General features: G+C 47.8%; 1 protein-coding gene across 1 annotated transcript in view; it reads left to right on the forward strand.

Moving 5' to 3' along the window:
• Positions 1-12,207, forward strand: part of FASN (fatty acid synthase) — a 77,510-nt gene that overhangs the window by 8,562 nt on the left and 56,741 nt on the right. Inside the window, exon 2 of the mRNA XM_077328025.1 lies at positions 11,216-11,351. Coding sequence (XP_077184140.1) covers positions 11,225-11,351 — 127 coding nt within the window. The 5' untranslated portion in view covers positions 11,216-11,224. The remainder of the gene's footprint in view (positions 1-11,215; positions 11,352-12,207) is intronic.

The following is a 12,207-nucleotide window of genomic DNA, read 5'->3' on the forward strand; positions in this document are numbered from 1 at the left end:
AGGAGATAGCGGCATCCCACTGGGAATGCAGAGGAGGTTTGGAGCCTGAGGAGAGATTTACAGCTTTATGGTGCCTGGCCTTGTTGGCCTGCAGGAAGGGAGAAAGGCATGAATTGGGGTTCATGACACTCAGCTTCCCCCAAGGCCCCCCCTCCCCGTTTCACCCTCCTGCAGCGGGCAGCTGCGATCCTGGCTTGTCCGGGAAGCGGACGTGAAATTTACGCACGAACATGGGAGCTGCCACATCCTCTGGATCCATCCACTCATTGTCAGAATCTGGGAACCCTTTCCAGGCCACCAAATACTGCAGGCGCTTTGTCAGCCGCCTGGAATCCACAATGTTGGACAGCTCGTAGTGGGTTTGATCCCCCACCAAGACCAGAGGGGGAGGTGGGTGCTTCAGATGCCACTTATCTGTTGGTGGTGCCTTTTTTACTAGGTTGACATGAAACACCAGATAGACCTTTTTGTACATGGTGGGGAGTTCCACTTTTACCGCCATCTCATTGATCAACTCAGTTACCTTGAAGGGACCCACAAATTGATAGCTCAGCTTCTTGCAGGGCCTGTGGTTTTTCAGATGCTTAGTGGAAATGAACACTTTGTCCCCCACTGCATAGAGAGGTGCAGGCTGCTGCTTGCGGTCAGCCCACCTTTTGAAGTCAGCCTTTGCCTTGTCCAAGGTGGCGGACACCTCAGATCATGTTTCCCTCACCCGAGTCGCCCATTCATCCACCCCAGCGGCAGAGCAGTTGCTTCCCCAGGAGGTTTTGTAAGGGCGGGGAAGGGGGGAGAATTGCAGCTGTACACTATCTTGAAGGGAGCCCTGCTTGTGCTCACATGCGGCGCGTTATTGTACGCCTCATCTGAAAGGGCCAACAGGTGGGGCCAATTGTCCTGGTGATAATTTATAAAGCAGCGAAGGTACTGTTCTAATACCTGGTATACCCGTTCGGTTTGGCTGTTGGTGGCAGGGTGATACGCAGTACTAAGCCCCAGGGTTACCCCTGCCAGGTCAGTGAAGGCTCCCCAGAACTTGGCAACAAATTGACTGCCCCTGTCGCTGATTATCTTCCGTGGATATCCATGCAATCTCATCACGTGGGTGATAAACAACTTGGCCAGGCATGGGACCGTGGGGAGGCCCGCGCAGGGAATGAAATGCGCCTGTCTCGAGAACAGGTCTACCACTACCCAAACAACTGTCTTTCCCAAGCTGGGAGGTAGGTCGTCCCCCTGAACCTTTGGCCACCAGAACTACTGTCGAAGCAAGCCCCAGATCTTGAGGAACCCAAAGTGCCCCGCGGTCATACTGTCGTGGCAAACCTGCAACACTTGTTTCCTCAAAGGGGACATACAGCAAATCCCCTTTGTACCAGAGTCTGCCATGCTCTCGGAGCAGGGGCTTGAGCTCGGCCAGATCTGGGTCCCCATTCACAGCCACCTTGAAATATGGCAGGTGGTCCACAGGGGACGGGAGAGGGCACCCCTTCCCCTGAGAGTCAGCATCAGCAGTCTTGGTCTGACTGCGGGTTTGGACCAGCAGACCCAGCTGCTCTGGGCTGAACACTGTGTCCACCTTGGGTATTGGGACCCCCGACGTGCATGCGAGACAGGGCGCCTTTCTTCGGGGGGAACCCCCCACCCTACGAAGGTAGGCTTTAAGTCGAGTTACTCCATTTCCACCCGGCCCGCTGTCTATCCAGGCACTGAGGTCCCTCCCCAACAGGGCCCCCTGCGCATACATGGCGTTGGCGAGTGGCCTGTCCAACCCATCTCGAAAAGCCGCTATTTTCTGGTCCTCATTCAGGGAAGGAACTTTGGCCATCAGGGGCCGCATGACAATTGCATACTCAGACACAAGTCTCCCCTTTTGTTTTAGTTGGCCCACGGCTTCATGAACTCTGCGCTCCCAGAAGGGATCCCGGAACACATCCACCAAAGTCTCCTGGGAAGTGTTCAGCTGGGTTGCCACCGGGGTGCCGTTCTCGTGTTGGTCAATCCACCAAACCTTGGCTCACCCTTCTAGGTTGTACCCGAGGGTGCGGACTTAGTCCATTGTGTTGGCATAGGTGTCTCCCTACTCCGCCAGAAACCCCTCCACCATAATAAAAAAATAGACTAGTCCATCCAACGAACCATTGAATTTCGCTTTGAACGATCTCCCCGCGAGGTAAGCCACTATGTAGTAAAAAGCGGGGCACAAAATAGCAGTTTTTATTTAATGTAATTTTTGTCTCTGTCAGTAACAGCTTGATGGGAAACCATCATACAGACAAAAAGTTGATTAATCTCCTTGCTTCCTCTGCACTGCTTCCCAATGTTTGGTCTCCTCCTTTAAATGGTGGATGCTATTCCTGCTTTCTGTTAAAATTGTAGGGGGAAATAAATACATGTACTTCTTCAGAGTATGTAATGGAGGTGTCGGAACAGGTCATATCTTACTTAGACCGAAGGATTCTGGAAAGGGTGCTTGAAGCCACCAAACAGCATGACAAGCCAGCATTCAAATAAACAATACTTCCAGTAACTAGATTAATAGATGCTATATTATGCTACTTACGATTTCCCCCATATAGAGTATGAAAAGGGAGAAAAATTTCTTGAATCAAAAAATGTAATTGTGACTGATTAAAACAACGATGACATAAAACTGTCAGGATCCACCTAGTCCAGTATTGCATTTTCCAGTGGCCAATCAGATGCCTTGAGAATGCCCACATCAGGACATAAAGGCCCAAACTTCTGCCTGCTGTTGCCCCCCACCCCTGATTTTCAGAGGGTTCCTTCTATGGCTGGCGTTTTGTCATTTCAAAAGTGCCTCCTCCCATGCCATAGGACTAAGCTAAGCATCAGTTGTGGAAGAAGCCAAGGTAGTGGCCATTACTGTGTCTGTGTCAGTGAGTTCCATAAAATAGTTTTTGAGTCTCAAAATACTGTTGCCTGTCCTAAATTGCCCTGTTCCTTTAAAACCTATGGGAGTTTTTCTGTTGATAAATGGCAGCATACTTGGATTCCATAAAAATATTCAGAAAAAAAATCCTATGAAAAATTGGGTGAATATATAAGCCAAAACTCACCCACTGTAACGAATTGGGCTGATTCTTACAAAGACTTCTCCTTACAAAGACTTGGTGTTTGCTGTTCTATACCCACTATCTCAAAGTGCACACCATTCTCATTTTAATTATTATTGCTATCTCACTGGAAAAACATGGAAAATTTATTTCTCCTAAAAGGACAAGCTGATCCTCCCTCATCTCCACATCCACTGCTATAGTTCATTCCTGCGAATACAAGATTTCTTCATTTCTGAAATCTAATGTGTAGTCAGTGCAAATAAGCTTCTATTGAAGATCTAATTGATGAGAGTTCCTAACAAGTACAAGTTTAACTGATTTCCTTTTTAATTCAGGCATAAAACTCTTCCGCCAGGCATTTGGTTGAGCCTGGGGGGGGGGGGGAGATGGACCGGAGTTACTAACTGTTGGTCTCACCCTATTATATGTTTTATGATCAGATCCCCCGGGTTTATATCATCTATGACCACCTGCGTAGATCCTAAGGCTGGAACAGCAGAACTGAGATTGGAAAAATTAGAGAAGATATCTTATTGCAATTGTTTGTTATGGGGTTTTATGGGTTGTTTTGTGGTTTCATTAATTTTATATTTTGTAAACCCCCACAAGGACTGTAGTTGAGAGTGGCGGTATAGAAATTGAAACATAAATAAATCAAAATTATATTGTTCATTTCAAAAGTTGTTTTATTTATGTTTTAAATCCAGAATCTGCATGGAAGAAATTCTATTTCTCTGCAATTGGCAAATATTGCAAAATATATATGACTTTGCAACATGTTTTGTATGCATAATTATATATGGCTTTAAAGCATTTGAATATTTTTTGCATGAAGTGAAATGGAATCTAGGATGGAGAAACAGGAAGTAGAATGAGAATGATATTGAGTAGAAGAAGAATGGTTACTAGGACTGGAAGATGTGAAGAAGCAGTTGTCTAAAATAGGCATGTCTCCATTGCAATAATGACTGTTCTGTTTCTTAAGTGTTGTCCTGTACAGCATTTTCTGTGAACCTGTATATGATTTATACTATATATATATGCTGACTTTCTCAGATAATTGAACTATTTTAGGACATGTTTTGCTTATTATATTTTTATCACATCCGTCTTGCAAGGAGCTCAGAGTAGTATATATTGTAGACCTGTTCTGCACATACAATTTACATTTGATTGTCGCTGAATTGGAGTTCGTACAGCTTTACTTCGAATCCTGTACTTGACATTTGCATGTTTTTCCCCCTCTGATTTTCTCTTAGGAATCACAGAGTATATGTTCTGCATACTATTAAGAAAAATTGGATAGTGTTACCAGGACTAAAATTTCTTTTTTTTGTTTTTCCTTCTTTTTTTGCGCAGCATGGTTGGTCTATCTTTATTGGTTAATTTCACAATGGGTATATTTGTTGAAATAGGAAGTAGAGATTCTTCATGCTGCATATACTTTCTGGTAGCCATTTTAGCAGAACATTAGTGGTTCTTCTGTGTACAAGTTTCGCTTTTTCTGTCTTGTCAATTTTTTTTTAAGAAGAGTAATGAATCTAGCAATACTACTCTTTTTCACTGAACGTAGATCACTGAAGAAAAATTGGTGGCAGGGAAAGTTTTAAACATTGCTTGTGTGTGTGTGCTGTTTAGAGTTTTAAAGATGCGTGCCTTCAAAAGGAGATACCAGGTGTTTTGCTTCAAGCAGGGGGGCTAGGAAGTTCTCAACTCTCCTTTAGCTTTTGGGACAGAGCAAGCTGGTGAGTCAGAGTAAGAGAGCAGGGGCAGGGGCCAGGTTGAGCAGTGCAGGGTTGGGCAAGATGCCCCCCTCCTCCCCCCCTGCAGCTGATCCTGTGTTGAGTCTCAGAAGAAGAAGAAGAGCTGGTTCTTATATGCCACTTTTCTCTACCCGAAGGAGTCTTAAAGTGGCCTACAATTAACTTCCTTTTCCTCTCCCCACAGCAGACACTCTGTGAGGTAGGTGAGGCTGAGAGAGCCAGGATATCACTGCTCAGTCAGAACAGCTTTATCAGTGCTATGGTGAGCCCAAGCTGGCTGCATGTGGGGGAGCGTGGAATCCAACCCGGCTTGCCAGATGAGAAGTCCACACTCCTAACCACCAAGCTGGCTCTCTTCCATTCCTGCTGTGGGATCGGGGTACTTGGCATGTCCAAAAGCTCCTCTTCACAGCTGCTGAGCCTCCCCAAGGCATAGCATCTGGCTGCGAGCTGCGGAAAGGGGAATGGAGATAGGCAGAGAGTAATCGCCACTGCTGCTGAGCACACATCTTGTGTTGCTGGCTTCAGCTCCCTTGTGCTGCTGCTACAAGCCAGCAACCCGATGTGTGTTGCATTGGTGGCGCCTCTTCCCAGCATGCAAAGTTGGTCAGTTAGTCGCGTGCTGGGAGGGGGACACTGCCAGTACAACACATGCTGGGTCACTGACTCACAGAAGTGCCAAGGAGCTGACGCCAGCAGCACAGGAAGTGGGCTTGGCCATAGCAGTGATTGCTCTCAGCCAACCTCCAGATGCCATTCAGGCTTAGGAAGGCTCAGCAGCCATGAGAAGGAGCTTCTGGATACACCAAGCACCCTGATCTCCCAGCAGGGAAGGGAGCTCTCTTTCCAGGACTTTCTGCAGGATCAGTATCAGGAGGAGGGGCTCGTCCTGCCCAACCCTGCTCAACCTGGCCTCTGCACTAGCACTCTCTCTCTCTCACTAACTCTGCCCCAGGGGCAGGAGGAGAGTTTCAAACCTCCAAGCCTCCCTGCTTGAAGCAAGAAGTACTTCCCAGCTGAACACACTGTCTCCTCCTGAGATCTTGTAAATTCTCTTTCCCTGTCACTAATTTACCTCCCCAGTGATTCAAGTTCAACAAAAAAGAGTAGTATTGATAGACTAATCCCATTTATATGTTAAAAATAATAGATATGCAACAATACTTAATTACCAAAGAAGGGAGGAAGAATGGCAGTGGGCGGAACAACCTCAGTGTGGGTGATGGAGTGGCAAAAAAAGGACAGGAGTGCTAAATCTGATGCAATTGGATTTAATTTCAGATGGAAAGCGAAGCAAGGGGGGAAACCACCACAAAAGCATTCCCAGAAAACCCAGGGAAACAACCACTGAAAAGCAATAAGCACTGAAAAGAGGAAAATCAATATAGAATGGCAAAAAATCGAACTGACTTGTGCAGTGAAAGTGAGGGGAAATGCAGAATGAAGAAACCAGTGGGACATGCACTGAAAAAGTGCAGGGAAACACTAGTACATAAACGCCTATGCTCACACATACTGTATCCTCACAGTGACCCTGTGAGATATGCTAGGCTGAGAGAAAGTGACTATCCAAGGCAACAGTTCTCAACCGCCGTAACGCTACGACCCTAGCGACGGGGGCGAGTGCGTGTGCACGTACACAATAATTTTCAAGGTGGCGTGGAGGTGGCAGCTAGGGGAAAGCGAAGCGCCCTCGTCGGGCCCTCAGGAGGTGGGTGGGCGCCAGCAGAAGCCCCCACAGGAGGACTCGGGCAGTGGTGGCTCTTCCTTCTTGGTCACGCTCACCATCGAGAAACAGAGCCTGTTGGTGCGCTTTGAGAGCAGCCTTGGCAGCCCCATGCCGCTGCTGTCTACTCGTGCCTGGAACCCTGCTGTGCAGAGACACTCTCCTGGCAAGGAGCTGCTGTGGCTGCACTGCCTGGTGTCTGCCCGCCTGCTGCCACCACCCACCTCTGCCTGCCACTGTCACCCGCCACCACTGCGGCAGCGGCCACCAACCTGGCAACCCTGAGGAAGGAGCCGGGCGACCTCAATATGGGTTGCGACCCCAAGGTTGAGAACCACGGTCCAGGGGCTCTATATGCGCTTCAAGGTGGAGTAGGGATGTGAGCCACTCTTTCTCTGGGTCTAATCAAGCACTCTTAACTGTTAGGCCATTAGAAGTGATGGCACACAATTTCTTTCAGTATGAAACTGCTCATTTTCAAGGATTATGATATAGAATCAAGGGGCATTAATCATACCTTCCTCAGGCCGTGTTCAGACATTACAATAAACCATAGTGTTTAAACAGTAGTTTGATCAAACCCTGGGTGGTCATGACATCTGAATGGCCGGTCGGCATTGAACTGGGATTTCAGTTTGTAGCTGATTTGAAAGCGTGTACTTTAGTTGTGATGTTTGTTTAGAAGTACCACTCCACAGATAAAGGGAAAATGGCAGTTTGCCTCATTTTTGTGTCCTAGCCGGGAAGAACAATGGTTTACACATGAGTCAGGGTTGATATGTACCAGAATAACCAGAAATGATTGCAAAAATCTGACTTAAGCAAACCACAGTGTATCATGATATTGGACCTGTAGTTCTTCAGAAACTTTGGTTCCTTGCTTTTATTTTCTCAGTTACCTTTGAGCACTGAAATCTTAATCCATGGACTTGTTGATGCATGAATTATTATAAACCCTCATAAAGAACTGGTGTTGTGATGACCTCATTTGTTTTATTTATAGACTAGGTTCAAAGCCCGTTCCCTGCCCCCCCACCCCGCCAGCAAGTCTGTGGCTTCCCCGGGGCCCACCAAGCACACCCGCCACCTTGCAGAGGAGGCAGGTGTGCTCGGCAGGCCCTGTGGAAAACCCCCCATGAGGGGGGTCAGGAGGTGCAAGGCTTTTATGATTTTATTACATTTATATACTACCCTCCCTTGAGGCTGGAACATGAAGTAACTGTACATCAAACTCAGTTTTATATATTGAATAAATCAAGTAACAAAAATGGTAATGATAATAACAATATAACAATTTAACAGAATAATAATCAGACAAGTCTATGGTTGTCCGAGTCAAGTGCATGGAATCCTGAGAGGGAGGTTCAGGGAGCCCAGAAGGTGTTGCTGGTCAACCTCAACCAATGCCTGGTGGGCGCGCTCCCTTTTGCAGGCCCTGCAGAACTGTTTTAATTCCATTAGAGCCCTAATCTCTTCTGGGAGCTCATTCCACCATATGAGGGCCAGGACAGAGAAGACTCTGGTTGAGATCGGGCTTCTTTGGGGCCAGGAATCATGAGTCAGATTGAGATGGCAGAATGCAATGCTGTTTGAGGGATATAAGCAGAAAGGCGGTCCCTCAAGTACATTGGGCCCTAACTGCGTATGGCCTTGAAGATGATTACCAGAACCTTTAGTCTGATCCGGAATTCAACTGGTACCCACTGCAGCTGTTGGAGGATGGATGATCTGAACTTCCATTTAAGAGGGAAGCATCCAGGATCATGCCCAGATTCCTAGGAGAGTGAGCCACTGATAGCTGCACACCATCCAGGTTGGGCAGGTGCACTTCCCTGCATTCCCTTCCTGCCTAGCCATAGGACCTCCTTCTTTGAAGGATTGAGCTTCAGACCATTTCATCACCGCTTCCAAGCAGCTGGCTAATGCTTTTGTGGGAGAGTCAGGGCCATCATCCATCAGGACAAAGAGCTGGGTATTGTCAGCATATTGATGACATCCCAGCCTGAACTTCTGTACCAGTTGAGCAAAAGGGCACATGAAGATATTAAATAGGATTGGAGAGTTGTCGGAGGCTTGATGATCTCTCTTCAGTTGCTACCCTCTGTCCATGATCCCGGAGAAAGGAGATCAGCCATTGAAGGGCTGTCTCTCATATTCCGGTGTCGGTGAGACAGTGAGCTAGAAACTCATGGTCGACTGTGTCGAAGGCTGCTGAAAGATCTAGTAGTACCAGTAGCACTGACCCACCTTGGTCAAGCTTACAGCAGAGGTTGTCCGTTAGGGCGACTAGTGCTGTCTCTACCCCACAGCCAGGCCAGAAACATGACTGAGATGGGTGTAAGACTGTGGCTTCTTCCAGGAATGCCAAAATCTGGTCCGTGGCTGCCCTTTCCACCATTTTCCCCAGAAATGCTAAGTGCGAGATGGGTAAATAGTTGTCAGGCTCTTACGGGTCCAGAGATGTTTTTTTTCAATAGTGGGCCTACCACTGCCTCTTTTAGACCCTCCAGGAACTCTCCCATTGTGAGACAAAGGTTGAATATCTCCCGGATGGGGCCCCTTATTCTTGTGTCTGGTGTTTTTAGAAGCCATGATGGGCAGGGGTCTAGTGGGCATGTTGTTGGTCTTGGTGCTGTAAGCATCCTGTCAACTTCAGTCAGCATAAGTCATCAGAAGTGACTCAATATTCATCTCCAATGACGGCCAAGGGACCTCTAGTTCACTTTCTGTGCCTAAGATTAGAGGGAGGTCACAGCAGAGTGTTGAGATTTTTGTTTGCAAAATGACTCACAAATGCCTCACAGCTGATAGCAAATCAGCTTTTGTTTTGTTGCCCTTTCTCTATGAGAGACCGAAGAGGACGGCAGGTCAGCATGGACGTTAAAGTTCCCCAGAATGAATAGTCTAGGGCAGTGATCCCCAACCCCCATAGTCCATGAACTATCCACCTTGTGTCAAGACAATCTTCTCAGGAGTGGCCCCCTGTCTTGTGGAACCAGCTGCGCAAAGAGGCAGTAATCCCCAACCCCGGATCCGGGGACCGGTACCAGTCCATAGATCAGTTGATACTGGGCCACAGGAGAGAGGAGGTGGTCTCAGAAGTGGCTGGTGCTGTTGCTGCTGCTGCTGCTGCTGGAAGGGCGGGGTGAACATGGCACTAGAGGCATCCGCCTCCCCCTCTCTGGAGCGGGAGACACGCTTTGCTCCGCGGCTGTGTTCTTCACGCCCACCCCAGATCCCCAGCAGGGAAGTCTAGTCCCCCCTCCCCTCTACCGGAGAGCTGCTGGCTGCTCAGGGCGGGTGGGGCCGGTACTGCCAGGGGCTGCTGCTTGCCATGAGTCTGCCCTGTGCTGCACAGCTGGGAGGAGCGGCCCTGGGGGCTTGATGCAACTGTCCTGCTGGCAGGAGAGGGATTGGAGATCTTGGGCATGGAAGAAAACTTGGTTGCCACATGTGCAGTGAGAGCTGCCAGGGATCTGGCAAGGACAAGGCGGGGGGAACCAACTCTCCACTTTGCGCCGGCACAGGGCATGGCCATCATACAAGACAAACTAACCTGCCTCAGAACACTTGCGAATTTTGAACCACTCCAGGAGGGCTCTTCCCTGACTTAGCCTTGACTGACAGGAATTAAACCCGTGCTGGTTGCTCCCCTTGAGTGGCTAAAGTTCAAGTGTCACTTGTTGAATTTCTGCATGTCACAGAGCCAGTTTGGGGGAGTGGGGACAGAAAGTGAATGTCTGTGTTTTTAAAAGCAAACCCCAAAACTTCCTAACTTTATTCCAGCGTTTTGTCACATTCAATGACAGGATTCCATAGGCATGAATGAGTGAGCTCAATTCCACATGAAAAAAGTAATTGATGTGAAAAGGAGCATGTTAGGTGTTCAATACTTCGGTGTCCCTGCAGTTTTTGTTGTTGTTGTTTCCTATTTAACTGTTTCATGGGATAAGATCCTGAACTTCAGGATATGACTGTCGCTTTTGTGGCGTATCTGTATCTTATTTTGAAGGGATGCTTAAACGTTACCATAGCAACCAGAGTCAGAGAGCGTTAGGGCAGTGGTCGAAAGGAGAGGACGACCCGCCCCCCCCCGGGCCTCAGTAAAATTGTCAAGCGTTACCAGGTCCCCGGTGATAAAAAGGTTGAGGACCACTGGGCTAGGGGACTGTAGCATCCAGGCCACCACCAGCTCTAGCAGGGCTAGCAGGGAATCTGGAAGTATATTGGGCATGCGGTACACCAGCCAGATGGCCATGCTTTCGATTGATCCCCACCTGAGGCCAACACATTCATTTCCTGGGATTGACAGTGAGCAGAGAACCCTGAAGGAGAAATCCTCTTGGTTTAGGATTGTCACTACTAGTTCCTGTTCCGCTATCAGAGACTGATGAAGGTCAGAAAACGCAGCAGGGGCTAGTTCTTTAAGGGCAACTGTTTCGCCCTGCCTGACCCAGGTTTCCAACAAGTCATAAAACATTATCACTGTGGTCTTCTTAGGATGCTGAAATGCAGAATACAAGTTTATGAAATTAAATCCACAGTCTATACTTGGTGATGCCTGATTTCTTTTTAATATGTTGAAGTATCATTTTTTGTACGACTCTTGTTATTTTTATTTTACATTTCTTTCACTTCTCATTTAGAGACGAGACATGGAGGACGTGGTGATTGCAGGCATAGCAGGGAAACTGCCAGAATCAGAAAACTTGCTGGAGTTTTGGGAGAACTTGATCAATGGAGTGGATATGGTCACCGAAGATGATCGGAGATGGAAACCTGGTAGGCTGAGTGATTCTGAATTGTTTCAATTATCTAAAAAATTCTGGAAGAGACTGAGGAGGAGGAGGAGGCAAGAACTGGCCTGCAGAGCAGACAGGCTGGCCCCCACCCCATTCTGGGAGCAGGCCAGTGAGGGCTGAACAAACACCAAATCTCCCCCACCTACTCTTCCAACTCAGTTGCAGCCAGGGCATGCTTGAAGGCAGCTGCAAAGGAGGCTCAGCTGGACCTGCATAGGTTCAGCCAGTGGCAGGCCAGGTTGGCTGAGTGGCAGGAAAGGTGGCCTAGTGGAGAAGAGAGGTGGGCAGGAGAATGGTGCAGGGGAAGATAAAAGAAGGCTCTGGGGGGTAGGCCAGGGAGGGGACAAGGCAAGAGAGACAAGAGCTTCAGTTGGGAGAAGGACTAAGGGTACTACTGATCCCCTTCCCTCCAATTTCTGAGGCCTGTCTAGGAGCCCTCAATGCCTTCATAGATGGCAGAAGGTGGTGCTTGCTCCAGTGGACAGGTGGGGGTGATGCAGGGGTATGATACTGCCTTTGTTGAAAAACAGTGAATGTAGCTTTGGTCAATTGGTGTTCCATAAATTGCTACTTTGCTTTTTTAACTTGGTGTATGTAGAACCCCAATGTATTTTGCATCAAGCTTCTTCAACGGAATATCATTTCAGATTCTCCATAGAATGTTACTTTCCCTTCTGAAAGTATTAAACTGAATGGGGTTTCACAAATACTAAAGAGCCTTTCCCTACAAACACCTGTGGTTTTTTACTGTTTTCTTTGTTGGATTTGGTGTGGCTCTTTTCTTCTTTCAGTAACTTGGTATAGGCAACTCTCTCAAACTGCTTGTTCTCGTGAGG

The sequence above is a fragment of the Paroedura picta genome, chromosome 3, assembly GCF_049243985.1.
Source record: "Paroedura picta isolate Pp20150507F chromosome 3, Ppicta_v3.0, whole genome shotgun sequence".
Taxonomy (NCBI): domain Eukaryota; kingdom Metazoa; phylum Chordata; class Lepidosauria; order Squamata; family Gekkonidae; genus Paroedura; species Paroedura picta.